This window comes from Primulina tabacum, chromosome 6, assembly GCF_025594145.1.
Source record: "Primulina tabacum isolate GXHZ01 chromosome 6, ASM2559414v2, whole genome shotgun sequence".
NCBI classification, from domain to species: domain Eukaryota; kingdom Viridiplantae; phylum Streptophyta; class Magnoliopsida; order Lamiales; family Gesneriaceae; genus Primulina; species Primulina tabacum.
The window spans coordinates 40,877,754-40,900,337 of NC_134555.1; the positions used below are offsets into that span (position 1 = coordinate 40,877,754).

General features: G+C 33.6%; 3 protein-coding genes and 1 pseudogene across 4 annotated transcripts; 2 read left to right on the forward strand and 2 right to left on the reverse strand.

Moving 5' to 3' along the window:
* The first annotated feature begins 872 nt into the window (after positions 1 to 872).
* Positions 873 to 2,908, forward strand: LOC142549569 (protein DOG1-like 4; annotated as a pseudogene).
* LOC142549568 (protein disulfide-isomerase-like) lies at positions 2,714 to 8,019 on the reverse strand. Its single transcript, XM_075658573.1, has 11 exons — positions 7,648 to 8,019; positions 6,709 to 6,739; positions 6,302 to 6,589; positions 6,039 to 6,224; positions 5,800 to 5,925; positions 4,246 to 4,380; positions 4,037 to 4,156; positions 3,763 to 3,880; positions 3,459 to 3,571; positions 3,110 to 3,332; positions 2,714 to 2,998 (listed from the first exon to the last, which is right to left on the reverse strand). The coding sequence occupies exons 1-10, from the start codon at positions 7,830 to 7,832 to the stop codon at positions 3,114 to 3,116; spliced, it is 1,521 nt and encodes a 506-aa protein (XP_075514688.1). The 5' UTR covers positions 7,833 to 8,019; the 3' UTR covers positions 2,714 to 2,998; positions 3,110 to 3,113.
* A 4,693-nt stretch (positions 8,020 to 12,712) lies between these two features.
* LOC142549570 (aspartic proteinase Asp1-like) lies at positions 12,713 to 15,916 on the forward strand. Of its 2 annotated transcripts, none has more exons than XM_075658574.1 (8): positions 12,713 to 13,144; positions 13,459 to 13,576; positions 14,210 to 14,430; positions 14,529 to 14,750; positions 14,841 to 14,979; positions 15,152 to 15,352; positions 15,438 to 15,510; positions 15,589 to 15,916. In XM_075658574.1, the coding sequence occupies exons 1-8, from the start codon at positions 12,957 to 12,959 to the stop codon at positions 15,729 to 15,731; spliced, it is 1,305 nt and encodes a 434-aa protein (XP_075514689.1). In that variant the 5' UTR covers positions 12,713 to 12,956; the 3' UTR covers positions 15,732 to 15,916. The 2 variants fall into 2 exon arrangements, with proteins under 2 accessions (XP_075514689.1, XP_075514691.1); XM_075658576.1 differs by having other exon boundaries at positions 15,152 to 15,224.
* An 801-nt stretch (positions 15,917 to 16,717) lies between these two features.
* On the reverse strand, positions 16,718 to 18,676 carry LOC142549571 (NAC transcription factor 32-like). The gene is made up of 3 exons (XM_075658577.1): positions 18,407 to 18,676; positions 17,766 to 18,040; positions 16,718 to 17,652 (listed from the first exon to the last, which is right to left on the reverse strand). Exons 1-3 carry the CDS (start codon positions 18,573 to 18,575, stop codon positions 17,182 to 17,184), a joined length of 915 nt encoding a protein of 304 aa, XP_075514692.1. The 5' UTR covers positions 18,576 to 18,676; the 3' UTR covers positions 16,718 to 17,181.
* Positions 18,677 to 22,584: the final 3,908 nt, after the last annotated feature.

Here is a 22,584-nt window from a genome sequence, read left to right on the forward strand (position 1 = left end):
CTTTTTTTAAAAAAAATAACCTCGTTAAGTGTATTTAAAAAAAAAAAGTTGACCGAAGTTAAAAAATAAAATACCCCGTCTGAGGTGTAAGTTAGGTAACTCAGAGGGGGATGTCATCTGCTGATTTAGATGCAAGAAAACCATAGAGTACGGGTTTGGAGATTTGCGGCACTGCAGAAATGTCCGAGACCCATTAGATTAGCCCGATTCCGTCGGACATTAATTGCATCTTCATATTTCACTTCATAAATATTTTAAAAATATCATAAATGTTGAGAATAATAGCAACAAAAACGTTCATTCATTAGAAATTATCTATAAAATTCTTGATTTTCTAAATTTTTTGTACGAAAATCACTTGACTCGACTCCTTTGCACTTGAGGGTGGACCTAAAAGTGATTGCATATAATAAAGTTTGAATTTCAATAAGTGGGTTCGATTTTTTTTTTATACTTTAGATAGACTTAGAAAATGGTTGGATGTTATAAAAATGTATTAGCAGATCTTTTGTGAGACAGTCTGACGAATCTTTATCTATGAGACGGGTCAACCCGACCGATATTCACAATAAAAAGTAATATTTTTTCATGGATGATTCAAATAAGATATTCGTCTCACAAAATATGACCCGTGAGACCGTCTCACACAAATTTTTGTCCAAATGGGTTTATTTTTTAAAAAAAATTTGCTCAAACAATTAATATTTTTCCCTTTTAGGTAGTATGACCACCCACGCTCGAATTTAAAAATGAGAAGGAAATTAAATATAACCTCTCCCTGCTAATATTCTGCTTAATAATATTATTATCCACATGAAATGACTAAACAAAAGAAAAAAAAAGAGTAAAATATGTATAATAACCCCATGGCTCCCTTCCAGCTCCACTCTTTCACGAATCACGACTGAACTGAACTACAAAACAGGATCAAACAACAAAGCTAAATTCTCATGTCTTTTCCGACCAGAAGCGCCCCATACATGACTGAGGACTCTGAATCTTTCCACAAGTTCTTCGAGTCCTGGCTCGTTGAGCAGAACCAGTTCTTGGAAAAGCTTGTTTCAGCCTCCAAAGAGAATCAGCAACGGCAGGAACAGGCTGTAAGTCAACGGGAATTGGATGAAACCATCTTGATTCCTTTAGTTGAAAAGGTCATCCAGCATTATGAGCATTATTACAGAGCTAAATCCAGATGGGCCAAGAACGATGTTTTGATCATGTTTAATCCTTCATGGACGAGTAGTCTTGAAGATGCTTTCCTCTGGATCGGCGTGTGGCGCCCAAGTATGGCTTTCCACTTGCTGTATTCGAAATCCGGGCTGCAGCTTGAAGCCAGGATTGTGGAGATCTTACGGGGGATAAGCACGGGTGATTTGGGTGATCTCTCGTCGGGTCAGCTGGAGAACGTGGACGAATTGCAGAAGCTGACGATAAGGGAGGAGAAGGAATTGAGTGAAAAAATGGCCAAGAAGCAGGAGGCGGTGGCGATTAGTCGATGGTTGAGTTGTCACATGCTGTGACGGAGATGATGAGGGAAGGGGCGGCGGAGGATGAGCGGATGGTGGAGGCAACGCTGGGGCCAAAGGAGGAGGGATTGATGCAAGTGTTGCAGAAAGCAGATGATTTGAGGCTGAACACACTGAGAAAAGTGGTTAGTTTGTTGAGTCCTATACAGGGTGTGCATTTCTTGATTGCTGCAGCTGAGTTGCACTTGAGATTTCATGAATGGGGGGAGAAGAGGGATGCTAGAATTCACCAAGCTGCCGAAGGTGATCAGACTCAGCTACATTTTGATGGATAAAACTAATATACATGCAGAAAATAGGTTATAACCGATTGGGATTTATGATTCTTGATGTAGTTCCAGGATTTCATGATCTTATTTTGCTGTCTTGGGAATGTTCTGTTGTGGTGTTTGACACTTTCTTGGTGGGTTTTTATGTTTTGCACGTCTGTTCGGTCCGCAGGTCGCTATGTTCCAGTTTCTGGCTGCACCACTTTGATGGCTAGGAACCAGTACATACAAAAAAATAGGTTATAACCGAAGGGGATTTTGATTGTTAATCTAGTTTGAGGATTTCATGATTCTGCTTTGCTTTTCTTGGGAATGTTATGTTATGGTGTTGACTCTTTCTTGGTGGATTTTCATATTCAGGCATTTTTATTCAGTCTACTGAGTGCTGTCTTCTAATTTCCTCCTGTTCTACACCTGTTGTATAGTACAAACAAGTACCCTGCCAATTATATGGAAAGTACATATTTTTCAAGATTTAGTGTGTAGTAACTTAGCTATTTGACTTTTGCCTCTATAACTGGACTTCATGCTCCAGTTTTTATACGGGAGCTTGGTGATGATAAAGATAATGGTTGACATAATGTAGAATTAATGAAGCAAGCTCAAATGTATTAAGAAAAGTTGCAACCCCAAACAAGAGAAAAGGTGAATGGTGCAAGCTGTAGCATGGTGGTGTGCTATTTGGTTTCCCACAATTTTTAACGATGGCATCTCACTATTTAAGCGTTGGGTGTCAATCACATTGCATGCTTGCGGGAATTTTAGAATGGTTTACTCGTGAAAAGCTTCTCAAGATGCATGTAAGTGAGAACATAAGTATGGTGGAAAGACCCGTGACTGTACATTGGAGACAATCGTCAAATTGGGGTATTACACTTGCACCCTAGTTGATTACCTCTGGCTCTCATTGGAGTAATATGAATAAAATTGCAACAATATAAACTAATACCACTCTTGTAGTTCTACAGTTCCATTTCTTGAACAAAATTAAAGAAACATTTGAAGCATAAGACATCTAACTGCAGTAAACCATAATCTGATCCTACAAGACAGTAGTGGGTAGAGAGAAACCCATTTTATTTCACATGCAGCAAATAAAACAAAAGTTAAACAGGAAGAAAAAAAAAAAAGAGAAAAGAAGAAGAAGCCTCCAAACAGAAATCAAATCCGCAACACTTCAGAACAGCGATCCCGCAGGAACCTCTGAATCAAGAAGACCAAAAAAGTCGGATAGAAGTCCATAAAACGGGATTCTATAATGTGAAGAATATAAAGTAATTCAGTCTCTAATTTCAAGTAGAGATCGATATTTACCTCTTCATAATTCATCCTTAACAGAATCTGCATTCACTGATTCAGATTTGGTAGAAACCAAATCAGCATGACCATCCCGGTTCTTTTGAATAAACTCTATGATGTCTTCCTTTGTCCTCTCGCCATCATATGGTAATAAGTTACCACTCGATGAACGGAAATAGAGAGTGGGGTATCCTTGTACATCAAAGGTGTCACTTGGGATATCATTCACAGTTGCATCCTGAAAATATATTAGGGGCTTTAGCCTTTAAGAGTGATGTAACGGAACTAAATTTACTCACTTCAAATGATGATACATGGAACTTTAATAAAAGGCTTTGCCACAGAATTATATCATTATCATTACCAATTTTGCAATTACAACATCAGAATCATTCTCAAATGATATTGCAACTTCGTCTAAGATCGGAGCCAACTTTTTGCAATGTCCACACCACGGTGCATAGAACTCTAGCAACACTGCAAAATCAGAAGCACGGTAGAGAAATTGTAAAACTGCTAAAATTTAAGAAAATCAGGAAAAAGAAAAATACACTCCATCGCCCATCAAAAACAAAACCCGGGCCAAATTCTGACTTCTCAGGGACTATATATAAATGTTAGGAAAAATGATCAGATGTGATGAAAATAAAAAGGATGTACTTCCTAACCATTCTTTCCCGAGTTCAAAACCATGTCTTGAAGGCTGTCGGTGACGACCACCTTGACAGGTTCATTATTGACTTCAGGGATAGGCTCTGACCTTATGAATGGCTTCACTAGTCCATCCTGTCACCATTTGAAATACCAAAAATCTTCAAATTTGATAAGATTTAATCGGAACCCATGATAATCACAATACATTTAGGTGATGGAAAACACCAAAAATCAATTCAATCTGTGCAGTATATTTGATAATTCTTAGGTAAAAAAGTGTAAAAGTACCACGTAATCTTTCAGCCATGATGCAATCTGACTAGGCTCTATGTTTGCCTTGAGATATTTCTGTCCTTCAGCATTCTGTATAATTAGCAGAGGAGCCTGTTCCTCCTGGAGTCCAAAGTACTGCGATCCAAAATATGGTTGTATATTGAGTCAAACCAAGTTTGCTGACTCAAAAGAAAACCATGAGAAATTCATGGAGAAAAACCAACCTGGAAGGCACCTTGACCAGCATCAACATCGCCAAACAGAAAACTAACACCCTTACCTTTATACAGGATTGCTACATCTTTATATTTGGTCTCAAAAGAATCTTGCTCTTTGCTGAAGTTCACAAATAGCATGGCCTGTACCATGCAAAAACAGAAAAATACTGGAACAATTATTAGTGGTCAAGGTGAATGAAAATGTCAACAGTATTCTAGATAACATTTTGATTCCAAAAGTTAGTGTGAACCATGACAAATAAAAAGACAGTCCTGAATGGCACAAAACACCCGAGACAATTTAAAGATGTAGAATGACATCCAAAGGATGCAAAAATAAAAATGTGTGCATTGAAAGTTATAATAGCTTCAGTGATTTCCCGCATCAAGGGAATCACCAATGTAAAGTATTTCCAATGCAAAACATACAATAACATTTTATAATTTCACTAATAAAGGTTTTCATTTTGAACCAACTCCAACTTTAATTCTTTTTCCTAAAAAAATACAAATCAGAAATGCCACCAGAATATCCCACTTGTAAAGAAATTGTATGTGGGTATTTCCACAACAACAATACCACCACCAAATACTCCACTTGATGTGATTTATTTTTAACAAAGAAAAATTAATTTAAAACACCAAGTTAAATCAGCAGCCATGATGTTTAGAATAGCAGCAATGCTCTCTACCCATAAATTAGTAGGGGTAGACCGTAGTAATTAAATGCGTGCGCTTGGTTGTGCCTAACCGACATGCCCATCCAGGCTTACCACGCTTAAAGTGTGTGCCTCTGCCTAGGCGCAAGGAATCTGAGAAACGCAGAAGCGTGCGCTTTAAAGAAGTTGACTGATATTTTGTAAGTAAATAAAAATTAACTCGAACCCAACTAATTTTGAAGTTCAATTAGCAAAGCTTGTGGCTATTTAATGATAAAAGAGCCATGTTGTCACTCATTTATATAAGAGTTTTTATAAGAAAGTTCAGAAGTCCAACATGCAAACTTTTACTGTCATCTTCCCCCTATGATGATGATACAGTTGAGAAAGATGAAGAAGAATTTGATGTCCTCTATGTAAATTTTTACTTTAATTTCTTCTACACTCATGATTCACCATGGTTTTGGAAGATGATATGATATAGTAGAGGAGGATGAAAAGAAATTTGATGATTTAGAAATTGAAGCTTTTTTCTTAAAAAGATGTGAAATGATGAATTACTAATGAATTTTAGATGATTAAAGTTTTTCTTCTGTTTATGATTTACGCTACATTATCTATTAGTAGATTTTTATTTATAATGTTTGTTATATTTGTGAAAAATATTTAATTTACTTAATATTATTGATTTATAGTATAAATCATTTTATATATATTGAATTTTAAAATTTATGCCAAATGCGCTTTACTTCGATAAAGCGTGTGCTTCATCTCGTGCATTCCGCCTCAGGCTCCAGGTTAGCCTAGCGCTTTAGTGCGCCTTACGCCCTAAATAACTATGGAGTAGACATTGCGCGTCTTTAAGTTTTGGTACTCTTATAAATACAGAAAGCTTGATTACCTTGGCATTGGAACTCCCAAAGAATTTGTTAATATATGGATGATTGCTTTGATCATTATCCCAGACAGTCACCACTGGTGTGGATGCTTCTTCGATAAATTTCTCCATGGCATCAACTTTGAAATCCTATAACATGATAGAAACGTTTGTCAGGATGAGACAACCATAAACATGACATACAGATAAAAGAGACTCAAAATGAGTGGGCAAATAAGAAGGAAAGCATTTTCAATAAACACCTGGAAATCAACAAACTGTTCATCAAAAGGCTTAAGTAAGCGAAGAGTTGGCTTGTCGACCGGTTCACCCCGGGGAAGGAATTTAGCATCGAGGGTATGAGCAATATCATAGTCAGAACGTAACTTCTCGGCTAAAGTCATGAAATTCTCAAATTCCTCCCCAGAAAATTTCGGAAACACCCCAACCTTGTAGATTATTATATGTATTAGCAACGAGAAAGATAAAAGGTAGATATTTAAACAAAGAAAAACAGGTAGCTTACAACAAAAATCTTTTTCTCATCAATAAGACTGTTACCATCTTCTTGAGATTTAATTTCAGCTGAAGCTGGTCCAACTTGCTTCTTCAAGTAATCAACAATACCGTCAGCCTCGCGAGGACCATTATATTCCTGAATGTTTTTTCCCCCATTTCTCAAGATTTTAATGGTTGGAAAACCCTGGATCTCAAATTCAGTAGCTAGTTCTCTATTTGCTTCTTCATTTGCATCTACTTTTGCCAGAACAATTGGAGGCTCGTGGTTGCTCAGGGTAGATGCGGCTTTTTCATACTAAAGAGTTGACAGAAAATTACGGAGTTAGCTAATAATACAAGACTTGCTTGAAAGGATTTCTTTCTATAAAAAAAAATAGTAATAAAGAAATCCAGAACTTGCAACAGATGGTTTACCTCGGGAGCAAGAGCCTTACAGTGGCCACACCTGTCACAATAACAAAGAATGGGAAGTTAATAAATTAGAATCGATGGAACACAAACGATTTACCACTAATCTAAATGACATAGGTATGTATAGCTGCTGTCAGGTGCATTATACAAGTGCGAGGCAAGTATATGAAAGCATCGAATATATTTTTCAAAGCAGTTAGAAAAGACATTTCTTACTTTAATTAAGAACAAAAGAAAAGATGGGTCCTGAGCTCTTTACAGAAAGTACCATTCATTAAATCGATATAACATTAAAAGAAGTCTTGGCAATTTAAACAAGATCGCTCGTGCACGTAAATACTTCAGCATATTCACGATCAAGAGAAAGGGATTACAATCAAGAAAATAAGAACAGCCGACGAAAATCACAAAAGAAAGCAATTTTTATAAAATGCAAAAAAAAAAAAAAAAAAACTACTTGTTCATTTGCTGGATACATTTTATGTCAATGCATTAGCATCAACACAACAGACGCGACAAAATTATCGGTCAAGCTCAAAAGTAAAAAGAAACATCGAACTGTTTAGTTTAACATGCAGATTGATGAAGATGCCGTGGCAGCATGAAGATGATGAAACTGAAGAGCAAAGACGGAGATGAAAATCTGCTTCTGTAATATTATGCAATGAATCAATTACACGTGATAAATTAAACCTTATGCACAATTCAGTCACAAAATCTAACTTCTCTAACTAATCCATAACACTAACTGAATCTAATTGTTATGACCAATCATTCATCCACAAAGTATGGCCAAAGCACAGCATCTCTCACAAACTCAAAATTTTAGCTTGGGCATGCTCGAAAGACCCAAAAATCACTCACGAATACTGAAAACCAAAACCTGGCCATCCAATAGACTAACAAATACACAGATACGCACAATTCACGTATAGTTCTTACCAAGGAGCGTAGAATTCGACGACGATGAAATCGTGCTTGGACACCGTCTCCGTGAAATTGGAACGGTCCAAAGTCAACACCTTTTCCCCTTCCCCTCCCGCCGCCACGGGCGATATATTCAGCAACGCTAGAAGCACGAAAGAAACCACCAAAATACCACTCCGAGCTCTAGATTCCATGCCCATTATTGCACCTTCCTCCCTCCGAAAAGTTGATTCTTCCGATTATTGCATGTGAAGAAGAAGGAGAAGGGGGAGAAGCCATTAATATAGGGTTGATGAATCAGAGCAACGTGGAAGGAAGGGTGACGTGTCGTGAATTGATTGGATGGAAGGACGCAGGAGCTTGAATCTTCCTAGGGTCGATGTAATAGAGGGAGTTTGGTCTACCAGGATTTGATTCCCATCTTTATTGGAAAAAACATTTAGTTTTTCACAAAAAATTATAAATATAAACCTTTTTATTTTTATTTTTAAAAAACTGTTACTGTTTGAATAGATAAATATTGTTTCAAAAACAAAATAAAAGACATAACTAAAATAGGCAAAAACTTGTGTTTGATCGTATTTTGTGAGACAGATCTTTTATTTGGGTCATTCATGAAAAAATATTACTTTTTATGTTAAGAGTATTACTTTTTATTGTGAATATTGGTAGATTTGAACCGTCTCACAGATAAAGATTCGTGAGACCGTCTCACAAGAGACTACTCACTAAAATATTTGATGTTTAGAATTTTGTCTAAATAAATGGAACTACGGTTGTTTCTAAAGAAATTGCCTAAAAATATTTTTATTAAATAAAAGCATTGAAAAAATTACTTTTTTTATTTCTCTCAATATTCGTAAGCCATGTTGTCCAATTTTAATTGTAGTATTGTATTTTTTTTGACAGATTTAATCATTATTACCAAAAGAGTAATAATGTCAATGTCGTATTAATATCATCGTATCTATGATGTACGAAGAAATGATTGAAATTACGATATTATATGAGTACCATATGACTTTTTAAATATAAAAAAAGTATTTATTATGTCCAAATTAAAATTTTGAGATGGATCAAATTCACGTTCTTAAAGAAATTGAATTAAAATACAAATATTTTTAATTTAGAAGTCGATAGTTGTACTCTATTTATTCCACATCTTTTTTATGTAGCTATACACTTAATTATTATCTGTTTGTCATTTACATAGACTAATATATTTTATTTGGCTTTCTTAATCTTTTTATTGAATAGCTAAATTCATTATATTTTTAAAAAATATCAATCTCTCTAATAGTGACATAAAAACCTGAAATTTATTATATTAATGAATTAATACTTTTGTGTACTTTTATTATATAAAATGACATTGAAAAATGAGACAGTATATAAAAATTTGATAATTAACAACACCAATATTTTTCAACATATATTTAATTTAGATACACGCGGCATATGTATTATATTAATTACCAGCATACTAATAAATAATTTGAAATTATATATTTAATACGAGACTGTCATTTTATTTTTATATACAAAAAAATGAAATAAAATAATAAAGAGCTAAAAATAATCCATGCCGATTTGCTTAACTTATTTTTTTAGGTTAATTTTAAAATTTGAATCAATACATAAAATGAATTTAACATTTTGGTCCTTCGTTTATTAGAATGTCGAACTTTTTATTTAAATACATGGGATTAAGAGATTCATTTCATTATAAATTATAACATATGACAACAAAACAAATTAAATCTTTTAAAATATGTAACAACCTAACCATCACATTTTATTTGTTTAAGAATAAATAATAATTTTTGACAAAAACTTGTGTGAGACGGTCTCACAGGTCGTATTTTGTGAGACATATATTTTATTTGGGTCATCCATAAAAAAATATTACTTTTTATGTTATGAATATTACTTTTTATTGTGAATAACGGTAGGGGTATTACTTTTTATTGTGAATATCCGTATAGTTGACCCGTATCACATGTAAAGATTCGTGAGAGCGTCCCATATGAGACGTACTCATAACTTTTTTATTAAAAAAACCGTTTTTTGACATTTGTTCTTTTGATAAATACATTAATTTTCTACTATTAAAAATTTAAATTATTTTTTTTTATGTAAGTTAATCATGAATATTGATAAGATTCATTAAAATTAATGAAATTTATCGTAGAAACTTATAATATGTGTTTAATTATTTATTTTATATTTAAGTCTGATCTTAATTAAATACAAAAGCACTTTATTTTACAGATGTAACTTTACTATACGGAGTAAATTTCTTGGTTGATAAAAAATATTCATAAACCACAAAGCAGCTTGTAAGTGAGTTCCCAAATAAAGGGAAGGAGAAGTAGCCATCAAGCCATGCGTGTGTGATATCCCATGGATGGGCTTAGCCCAGATGGAAGACTGGATGAGCCCACTACTCTTGGCCCATCTCTAGCCCAAATTGAAGACATGGATGGGCCCACTACTCTTGGCCCATCATTAGCCCAAATGGAAGACAAGTCCATCAAGGGTCCAGGTATCTTCCTATAAATACCAGGTTTGATTGTTCAGTTAGATTATTCATTATATTGTTTTCAGCAGCACCCTTAGCTGCTCCTCCCATATATCCTCAGTCACTGACTTGAGCGTCGGAGGGGCTACGCCAGGACACCCTCCTGGCCCCCTTTAACGGTCTTTTTCGTGATTTCAGGCTCAGGACAATTTCAAAACCCTGGGTCTGTACTAGTGACACTTGCTGGGAGCGGATAATAAATTTCTCGTGAGTATCAGGTGTGGTTAAAAATTGTAGTTCTGATGTGAAGTATTTGTTTCAAATATGAATAAATAATATGATTAATGATTTATTTCCGACAATTATAGAACGAAAACTCTCAATTTGAATTAATAGTTCAACACTAATTAATAATTTAATCATATTTATCTCACTCAAAGTCATAAGTTTAAAAATGAATTATAACACAAAAACTTCATCTGAGACAGTTTTACGATACAATTTTGTGAGATGGATATCTAATTTTATATGCCAATGAAAAGTATATCTTTTATGTCCAAAATTTATTTTTCACAACAAAAATATTATATTTTTTGTTCGTTATGTTACTGAAGAAATATTGTGTATATATGTTGATTTGACTAAAAAACATTTTCCATGTCCAAAATATATTGTGTAATATATGATGATTTCGGTGAAAAATATTATTTGTTATGTCAAAAATATTACTTTTCTTGGCATATATGAATCGAGTAGATCTATCTCACAAATATTTATTAGTAAAATCGTCACATAATATAACTACTCTAATTACAATATCAAAGATCCAAGACAGATAATTCAAAAAAATATCATTTTAATTCAAGTTCCAACAAAAAAAATGAAAAAATAATCAAGAAAAGCAAGAAAATTTAGCACAAAAAACAACAAATTTTATTATATAAAGGGCAACTTGTTTTTAAATCCTTTAAGTACAAATATTAATATGTTTTCGGTCTCGATCAAATAAAAAAAGTTTACGCACTCTCTTACTCACAAAAAAAAAATAAAAATCGCTTTCCTTGGCTCACATATATTTTTATAGATGAAAATGATACGAAATATTGAAAATATGCTGCTAATATATGATATTTGAGTATAAAATATTTCAGATTCGGTATTAATATATGTTTCAAAATCTTATTTTTTGTATTAGATCTAAAACATTTAATATACCAATATCATATATTAGTATCACATTTTCAATGTTTTGTACTGATTTTATTCCGAGAAAAGACAAGAGTCATTAATAACAATACTTGTTACATGTTTGAGTACTCAAAAATGATATATTAGTAGCAAATGCGAAATATTTTGTACTCAAATATCATATATCAATATACTATTTCCAATATTTTGTATTAATTTTAATTCTTGAAAAAAATGTGGGCCAAAAATTGATTTTTTTCCCTTAGAGGAGGGAATGACATGAACTGACATCAATAAAAACATAATGTTGGAGATTTATTGATAATTTCCGGTTATATAAATGCAAAACATCAAACTTTTAGAGCAATAATAATTTATTTTAATATATAAAAAATAAAGCACAAATTTCCTAGTCCTATCCAAATCAGCACATCTAAATACCGCAGAGGAATAATCAAATAATCATTCCGGACAATTGAGACAGATATTTGTGCAGTGCTGCAGGAGTGCTTTTATTAAAAACCTAATTTTGCATGGTAAAGCATTTGTTCTTTATTAAATTTTTGTGAAATATTTTTACGAATTTTTATAAGTAAGACGAGTCAATTTTATCGATATTCGCAATAAAAAATAATACTTTTAGTCTCATAAAATACGATTCGTGAGACCGTCTTTCATGAATTTTTGTCTTTGTTTTTTTGTTTCGTGTAGTCTAAATTAAAATGAAAGAAGATTTTGCTTATACTTAACCTAAAATTTGATCTAGCAAATTACAATTGCAAGATTTTGAGTTGCAGTGGGAGCTTTGAGCTTTCTAATATTGCAAATATATCTAAACTGATTAATGAGTCAACCATGCTACATCGTTCGACTAATCAACCGGCGATCCAAACTATATCATACTGTTTTCTTGTAAGATTAGTCGGGTGAACCTTGAACGCTTGATATGTAAAAACAAAACAAAACAAAAATCTAATGCAATCTAAGTAGAAAAAGTTCTTATGTACTAACTACTACAATGCAATATTTATGTTTTTTTTTCCCAGTTTGGCATTGAGTCAATTGTATTCATTGTTAAACATTGCAAATTTCAAATTTTAATGATATGAACTGAAGTTTCTAATATAAAATTAAGAAATATAATTTTAAAAATATGGTCAATTTGTCTCTTTGAATCAAATCTACAAGCAAGGATTGACTCATTGTTTGGGCAGAGTCTTTTTTTTTTTTTTGATAAAGACGAACGTGGAACATGTCCTTTGAAATTGCGAGACCTGGTGATAGTAATATTCAGATCCCATCAAACGCAACATTGAAATATCAGAGAAGCAAGGAATCAAAGCAAGAATCACACAGATTGAGAAGGTATCCCTTGATTTCAGATCAAAATTATCCCAAAGATCCGAAGCAAGAAAAGTCGAGAATGAGTGAATGCATGAAACAGAGCAAACAGAATAAATTCCATGACCCTCGGCCAAAAAAATAAAAAAAACAATTTATTGTAGAGGAATGGACCAAAGTTCCATATAAAAACAACCTGGGATTTGTCCAAAAGCTTTGAATTTGTAGATAAAGTGGCACACTAGATTAAAAGGTTGCGAAAAGTAAAAAAAAAATGACGGGGAAAAAGTTCATCTTTATGATATTATTTGTGGTGTTGAGTGTGATATGTGGGGGTTGTACTGGTCAGCAGCAGCAGAAATGGAGGAAATTGAGGCCTTCTGAAAGCTGCCCATCAAGAATCAGTAAAGCTGGCACATCTTCAGTGGTATTCCCACTCTATGGGAATGTTTATCCCAATGGGTATGCGATTTTTTTTCTCAATTTTTAAATGGATTTTAGCACAGAACTTTTTTTTTATTATTATTATAATTGGGCGGGGTTTTGTTTAACGTGGGATCGAACCCCAAATAGATGGTTATGCCGATACACCACTGGTGTCTTGGCGTGATTCTGGTTTTGTGAGTGTTAGAAAAGGGTATCTTTTTTTTTAGTTTCTTTCAGCTGATGAGTGGGAGTTTTGTTGAGTTGTATAGATAGGAATGAAGATCACTGATTCGTGGGAGGAGTTATTGGTTATGTGATTGTAATGGGATGAGCTTTTGCATTTCTTGCAGGTTTTATTTTGTCCAAGTTTTTGTAGGTTACCCTCCAAAGCCGTATTTTCTTGATCCAGACACAGGCAGTGACCTGACTTGGCTTCAATGTGACGCCCCTTGTGTTCGTTGCACCTCGGTAAGATTTAGTAAATTTTGATGCATTGTTATCCTCAAGAAGCATATAATAGCTTTGTTGAGTTTGTGTTGTCATCAAATGCCCCTCGTGTCCTACAGGGAGTCGAAATATGGAATTATCTATGATCTGTATGAAAGTTTATAGTCCCATGTTCAATTCTCATGAGTTGCTATTGATTTAATGACTCGGTTCTAAAATTTGTATCTAAGTTTATAGTCAGCAATTCAGTTCCTACGAGTTGCGAGAACAACTGTGGGGGGTCGGATTGTTGTGTGTGTTTAAGTATTAATTACTTTTAACGTTTTGTGTGGCTGTCTTTATGATGAAGTGATTGAAATAGAATGCTTGAACTGATATGTGGTTTAAAATATTTTGAGTTACATTCTAGTTAACTTTAATATACTGGCCATCGCTTGATACTACTATAACTATGAGTGAAAACTAATCGTCACCGAACATTTGGAGTTGTAGAAACTTTTAAGGTTGAGACATTGCAATGATCTGGCGGTTCATGATTCAAGATAAATTGTTCACATGTTGTCTTCTTTCTTGGCCTTGCATGTGCTTTCAAATGACCGTTTTGATGATTTTGCTATGAAGATGAATTTCTCATCCTTAATGCTCTTCCTGTAGGGATTTCACCCACTATACAGACCTAGCAACGACCTTGTTATCTGTAAAGACCCTCTTTGTGCATCTTTGCACGCAGGTGATTATAAATGCGACACTCCAGAGCAATGTGATTACGAGGTTGAGTATGCAGATGGAGGTTCATCCCTCGGTGTTCTTGTCAATGATTTCTTCACCCTCAATCTCACGTCCGGAACGCAAATGAGTCCTCGTCTAACTCTTGGGTCGGTAGTCTTTTTTAAAACCTTTCCTTGATAAGGCTTCAACCTCTGCATTTCTATGTCAATATGAAGCATTTATCAGATTCAGAATGTAATATCAGGTGTGGATATGATCAGTTATCAGGATCATCCGATCACCCCTTAGATGGAGTGCTCGGCCTTGGAAGAGGAAAATCAAGCGTTCTGTCACAGCTTCGTGATCAGGGAGTCGTGAAAAATGTTGTTGGCCACTGTCTAAGTGGAAAAGGTGGGTTTCTTTTCTTTGGAGAAGATGCTTATGATTATTCACGAGTTACATGGACGCCAATGTCCCTTGATCACACGTGAGTGCTACCTATATGCTTTTGTCCACATTTCATATGGAGAAAAGTTCTTTCAGTTCTCATACATATCAATTTATATGTATTTGACAGAAAGTATTATTCAGCTGGATTGGCAGAACTTCTTTTTGGTGGGAAAAGCACAGGGTTCAAGAATCTTAACGTAATTTTCGACAGTGGGAGTTCTTACACATACTTCGATTCTCAGATTTACCACACTCTCCTTTCTTTGGTGAGCTAGTTCTGAAGATTTCTCCAGTTTGATTTCCTTAAAATATCTTACTTAAGCCCAAGAAACTGATAACACACCATTTTCATTTTGAACTATCAATCTGTTTTTCAAAAAGTATCTTCTGAACTTACTAGTCGTTGATGGTGTCTTCATGTGTAATATGGGTTTCTAGATAAAGAAAGAAATAACCAAGAACTCGTTAAAAGAAGCAACCGACGACCGTACCCTTCCATTCTGCTGGAAAGGCAAGAAACCTTTCAAGACTACTCGTGAAGTCCGAAGCTACTTCAAGAATTTAACATTCAGCTTTGCCAATGGTTGGAGATCTAAAGCTCAATTTGAAATCAACCCTGAATCATATCTCATAATCTCGGTAAGAATTTCAAGCTTATTGTTGCATATTACATTTCCTGTCACTGCTTAGCAACTGTAAGTTTAGATTTTTTATGCACTTTCAGTCGAAGGGCAATGCTTGTTTGGGAATCTTGAATGGCACAGATGTTGGATTGAACAATTTCAACATGATTGGAGGTAAAACTTGATTATGAAAAACCATTTAACTTCACATGGTTTTGCACTATAATCAACCACCATGGCCTTTCTATGCAGATATATCAATGCAGGATAAGGTTTTGATCTATGACAATGAGAAGCAAAAAATCGGGTGGACGCCTGCCAACTGCGATCAGCACCCGAAATCCAACTCCGAAACCAGGATCCCATTATCAGCACATGATGTAGATAGCTTTTAGTTTTGTTGTTGGTTCATCTATGTATCAATGACTTAATTTGGTGGAAGGAACAAGAAAAATTGTATATTATTTGTAATTAAATAGTATAACATCGACTGAGTGACGCAACACTATTGATGTATAAAACTATCATTTGAGACAATTTTTATGAGCTTGAGTTCATGAGAAAAACAGTTTCAACTTTAGTTATGGGTCAAAACTCTAGTATGCGATCTCTTTTATACATTTTCAGTGTTCTAACAAGCACATAAAGTGCGAAGCGTGACTAACAGTTCGATGAGTCAATATCACATTAAACATGAAAAAAGGCGAGCTTTTTAAATAAAATTTTAGTTTATTTTTTTAAAAAAAATATTTTTTACGTTAACTTTTATTTATTTTATTCTTAAAAGTTAACATCCAAATTTTAAATAATAAATATTTGATAATATAATATTTTTAAACAAAAAAGACCTAGGATATTCTAATCCGATGGACAATGAAATCTTCTAGAATGTTAGTGAGTAAAATAATCAAATTATCACTATATTTATTTCTTTCTCTACTTTTTCCAAGCACAGAATAACTCCAAGGAATTTTGAGTTTTTTTATCAATTGAGGCTCTACCTTCACCACCTCATGGGGATGGTCTACAGGATGTTGTGAGATTATTTCGAAAAATGTGAATGAACTCTAAAGTACGTTTGCAACGCTTTTTTTAAGAAATGTTCTCCCTGGCTTTAGTCACAGAGATATTAAAAATTTAATACAATCGAGATTTTCTGAATTTTTATGTGACTAAATCAAATCAGAATCGTAACGCTTTTCTTGGACTAATGATGACATATATATATAGAAATGAAACATTGATTCAGAACCAACGTTGATTTGATGTTACCCTCTTATCTCTTGCTTCTCTCCTAAATGTCGGTATAAACTTTCTAAACCTTGATTTCAACCGATACAATATGATAAGCACTGATTACACTGCGTTGTGTTTATACCAGTTTTCAAGAAATTTAAGAGTTCAAACCAAGTTTAGCAGTATCTGCTTACGGCTAGATGTTCTAGCCTGGGTTAAAGAACGAGGCAAATGCTACATTCTAGACGTACAATACAAAGAAATAATAAAATTGAACATCTGCTAAGATTCTAACATACAAGAATGCCCTACTTGTTGCATATCTCAACACAGCTGCACTCAAGCTTTAAAAATCATGCTAATTCTTCAATCCATCGCTGCCCGATTGATGTGTCGCATTCATCTCGTCTACATCATGGCAACCCAGATTGAATTTCTGGTAATCTAGTATGCTTGTTGAATTTCAAGATTTTCCTTGTTTTTTTCTTAGGACAAAATGAATATATAAATCAAGAATCTGGTGTCACTATGCAACTGATGGATGTACATGGCTACGAAAACTTGATTGATACTATAATATCGATGACCAGACCAATCTTGATCAACTAACTAAAAGGGCTTCTGTATGTAGCCAAACATTTCTTGAAACAGAGACATCTGATCATCATCCTGCATTTGGGATGCAAAAGGATCACCTAGTAAGCCATCCGTGTAGCTGAACTCCTCATATTGGAGACACTTTTCCAACTGTCTCCATTCGGATTCACTCCCAACCTCCTTATAATCTGATATAAACTCCGGGGAAAACCCGTGCTCTGAACTACTCGAATCAGTATGCAACTTGGGCATCGACTCGGATGCGTCGAAATGCATATAATCATCCATCTTCTGCAATTCAAAGGACTGCGGAGCCTGCACCAAAGGCGTCTTTGTTACCATTCCACTATAAAGGATGGAATTCACGTCTGGTTTTCGATCTTCAACATCTGAGAACTGCTCCGCCTTCTCATCTATGACATTGTATCGCTTTCCAAGATTTCCTTTCTTGTTGTATATTCGACACAATACCCAGTCATCAAGCTGCAACGTATAAGAAATACTACATTAATTAACCCGAATATCCAAATCAAAATTTTGCCAAAATTATTAAAAAATGAACTGAAAAATTCATCTGCAAAGTGTAGGATATGCACCCTCAAATTGTCTTTCTTGCCAGCAGACCTATCCACATTAGCTAGACGATATTCGTGCATGATCCAATCGGTTTTAACTCCTTTTGGAGCTTTTCCATCGTAAAACACCAGAGCCTTCTTAATTCCCAGAGTCTTTGGCTTTCCGACCGGCTTGTCAGCTCCGGTAGCCTTCCAGTAGCCGGTTCCGGCCGCCCTGTTCGGTCGGGAACCGTTGGGATACTTGCGGTCTCTTGGAGAAAAAAAGTACCACTCTTTTTCACCATACAGAGCCATACCTGTTACCAATCAGAGAATGTTTTAACGGGTGGTCAGAATAAAAAATAAAATACATAAATTCAGAGACTTTTAATGGAAAATCACACAACATGAAAGAATATCCAAAAAAGAGAATCAAACTTGACTAAAAGATACGAAAAAAAATGATGAAAATATCCAAACTTGACTATTCAGATACTTTCGGTGGAAAATCACAGAACATGACAGAGTATTCAAGAAAGAAAATCGAATTTCATCGAATCTGACTATATGAAATGGAAAAATTGATGACAATCATCCAGAAACCTCGAACATCCAAACTCAAAGAAAGGGAATTTGAAAATCCCATCACACAAAAACAATAAACATAAAAAAGAACACATTACCTGGAAGCTGCCATGGATCAAACTTGTAGAGATCAAGCTCAGCTACGATCGGAACACCAATCTGCTGCCCCCCACACTTACGGCAGAGGTAATGCACCACCAGCTCCTCGTCCGTCGGATGGAACCTGAATCCGGCTGGCAGATTCAATTGCTGATCACTAACCTTCATTCACACCAAAATCTTCTTGATTTGCCAAACACTTTTCTCTTTTCTGTGGTTGAATCTGGATTTATGGGGTAGACTTCTAGCACTCGAGCTCTGAAACAAATAAAATGGAGGATTCGGCGTCGTATAAATACACACAATTGTTTTTTTAAAAAAATATATTGAATAAAAAATATTATAAAAAATTGAATAAAATATAATTGCTAATCATAATTATAATAATAAAACGTGCTATTTTGGGTGAGGAGGGCTGAGTCGTGGAATACGTGGGCAGCAAGGAAAACTTAATACATGAGAATTATTATTAAATAAATTAACAATAGGTACATTATATATATAAATATATATGACAAAAATTTGTGTGAGACGGTATCACAAGTCGTATTTGTGAGACACGAATATCTTATATGGGTCATCCATGAAAAAATATTATTTTTTATGCTAAAAGTATTATTTTTTATTGTGAATATTGGTAGAGTCGTGGGATCGTTTCACAAGAGACTTAATATATATATCTTAATACATGACATATTTTAAAATGATTAAACAAATTCAAGATGTTTATCAATTTTATTTACCATAAAAATTTGGGGACCTTGTAATCTGCATTAGGGGGGAAGTAGAATTTCATAAATAGGTGAGCAAAAATTTCATTTTCAAGTATTTTTAGTTTTTTTACAATAACATAAACAATTTTTCGATGGTCTCATGTGTCGATTTTGTGAGACAGATATTCAATTCGATCCGATTATACTAAAAGTATTATTTTCCACTTTTAAGTTTTCGGATAGATGACCACCTTTGCAGTATTTTACATAATTGCACCGCATTTCGTCTTATGCATAAAATTGATTATAAAGTGAAGTGTACGTATGATCGAGCTTTTTATGATCTACTCAAATATGTAATTGCTAGCAACGTTAATTCTAAATTTCTAAATCGTATAACAATTTAAAGTTATGTTATTTATATGAAAAATAATTCACCCAATGAATATGCAACACAAATGCTGTTTTTATATATACACATATTGTGAGGGGTAATACGATTTATTATTTTAAATTAATTTTTAATGAAAATTTTGAAGATTTGCTGTGATGGGTTGAACTGGAATTTGTTGACGGTCAAATGGAAAAATGTCACATACGGGGAAGTAAATTGCCCACACGTGTGGCATAGACGTCACTGCTTGCGTCACTGAACTCGTCACTTGGGCTTATGAAAAGTCATCTGTTGAACGATTTAATTTTCCAGTCAACAGGATGACTCTTGGGATCCGGTGTAGGGCGTGCGTCTGTGGACCGTTGAACAATGAGGAAGGTTGTTTTGGAGACGATGGGTGTATTTATGTTAAAATTTTGGGGCAGATTATATTTTTAATTTTGTATAATTATATATTTGTAATTTTAGTTTTTAATCAAATTTTAGTCGTAGTATATTATTTTTGTTTTTTATTTCTTTTATATATATATATATATATTTTTTTTTTCTTATATTTTCTGTTGTTTATCGACATTCTCCGTTAAAAAAAGAACTAAAATTGTTGAGAGACACGTGACTAAGACCTGATTTTGATAATATTGATTATCAAAATTGAAATACGATGACAAAATTTGAAATCTCCTTAAATTTTTTTATGTTAAATAGTTTTTTGTTTTAAAAAACTGGAAATTATAGATAACTTTTGCTAAATACTTGTTATAAAAATTTACTGTGGTTCACCATAATTTTTTGGTGATGAGATTTAAGTAAGATTGAGATAGTTTTGTGTGCTAGCGAATTCAGGATAAAACCGTTTTATATATAATTTTAAATAAAATAAAGGGAAATTTAGTATTTTTTAATGTATGTAATATGGTATATTTTGTATTGCAATTTTTTTTTAAAAATGTGTTATGACCTGAAAAATAATTAGTATAATATGGTTACAATTTTTTTTATGAAATATTAGCAATTTTAAATTCTATAACACACATTTTTGTAGTAGAAAGTAGCGAGCTATAATTAATTTTAGAGAGAAACTTTTAAATTAATTATTAATTATTCTAAATAGAATTTGTGTACACATTATGCATGTGTAACTTTTCCCAAAGTCACTTTTAAAATATTAATTGTTTGTCTAATATTCACTACTCTATTTATTATGTCACATTAGACTCGGTCTAGTCAACCATCAACCACCTCTTAAAAGTATCATTCCGGTTTATTAAGCTTTGATTTATCTTAAATAATTTTTATTATATTAAATTATACATCATATAATAATTTTTTTTGAAAATTTAACTTTGAATTTTTTTTTATCAATAACTCGACCTAATTATAAAATTAAGAAACTTGACCATGAATAAAATTACAACTATAACATTGAGGAAAAAAAATAAAAAAAAGAGTAGATCTTTTGTAAGAATGACAACTTTCTCCACGGATTTGAGGTCCCACGGAGAAAGCCCGAAACGGAGATGTGGATTTTCGATTTTTCGGGATTGGGTTCGGATTTGGGGATTTAAAAAAATCCCCGATGTAATTCGGGACGGGTATGAGATTATTATCCCCATCCCCGAAATCCCCAAACCCGCCCCGAAAATAATATCAATAATAAAATAATAGTATTATTAATATTAATAATAATATTATTTTTTAAAATATTAATAATCTTATTATTACTAATATTGATATTGATATTGATATTAATATTAATATTATCTCTAATAATAATAACAATAATAGATAATAATAAGTTTTGATTTGAGAAAATCTTCGAATTCGTCATCGTCTGGCCATATTATTATTTTTGAAACGAGGATGGGAACGGGGATGAGAGGTTCGAAAAAGCGGGGATTGGGGCGGGGATGGGGGTGGGGATGGAATTCGGGGATGGGGATGGCAAACCCGCCCCAGCCCCGGCCCCTTGCCATCCTTAGTCTCTTGTGAAACGGTCTCACATATCTTTGTTCGTGATACAGGTCAACTCTACCCATATTTATAATAAAAAATAATTTTTTTGACATAAAAAATAATAGTTTTTCATTGGTGACCCAAATAAAATATATGTCTCACAAAATTGTTCTGTGAGACGGTTTCACATAAATTTTTGTGTCAAAATAAAATGATTTCTTTTCCTTACGTTGATTGATCAAGTGGTCTATATGATACAACTATCACTACCCCACCCAGGGGCGGAGGCACATGTATTTATATCCGGATTAAAAGTCCGGGTGACCCAATTTTTTTAAAAAAATTTATATATAAATTTTGTATAATTTTAGAATAATATGATATTAGCCCGGACAGATCAATTTAAAATATTAAAAGATTTTAGAGTTTAAAATTCTAGTTCGGACAGAACCATATTTTTGGCTCCGTCACTGCCCCACCGTAAGTTTTGAGCAGGTCTCGTCTCATGTGGTCGGGAGAGACAACTGTCTACAAGAAGATTTTACTCCCTATCAATATATAAACATTGGATCAATGTAGACCTCACTTTTCCAAGAAATTCTATCTTACATGGGATTCATCGCATTTAATGATTAATCTTATACTATGAATGTGGAGTTTGGAGTTATCGTATCTGACTACCAATTTTACGGCATCGAGAATGTTTTTTTACGTATGATTTAATTTTCTCATCCTTCTCGATAATCCAAGGAATGGGATTACATCGGGAGTTGTTCTTCCGATGTAGCATATAACTTATCGATGAAATGAAAAATACATATATCGACACTGCGATGTTTTTAAAATTTATAATATATATTTTAAAATAAGAATTTTTTTTTATGTAGATTGAGTGACAAGTTGATGATTACATGGCGAGAGTGCATGACGTGCTCCATGACATTAACATAGATAAGGTCGTATTTTTGTTCAAACCTCGGAAGCTGCCTCTCACCCACATATTTGTCTTTCGAAAGCAACCATCTTTATCCAAATCTTTTTATAATAATTTTTTTTTATTTTTGTTGCTAATCTATATTATTATTATATAAACAATATGTTACCTAAAATACATCAT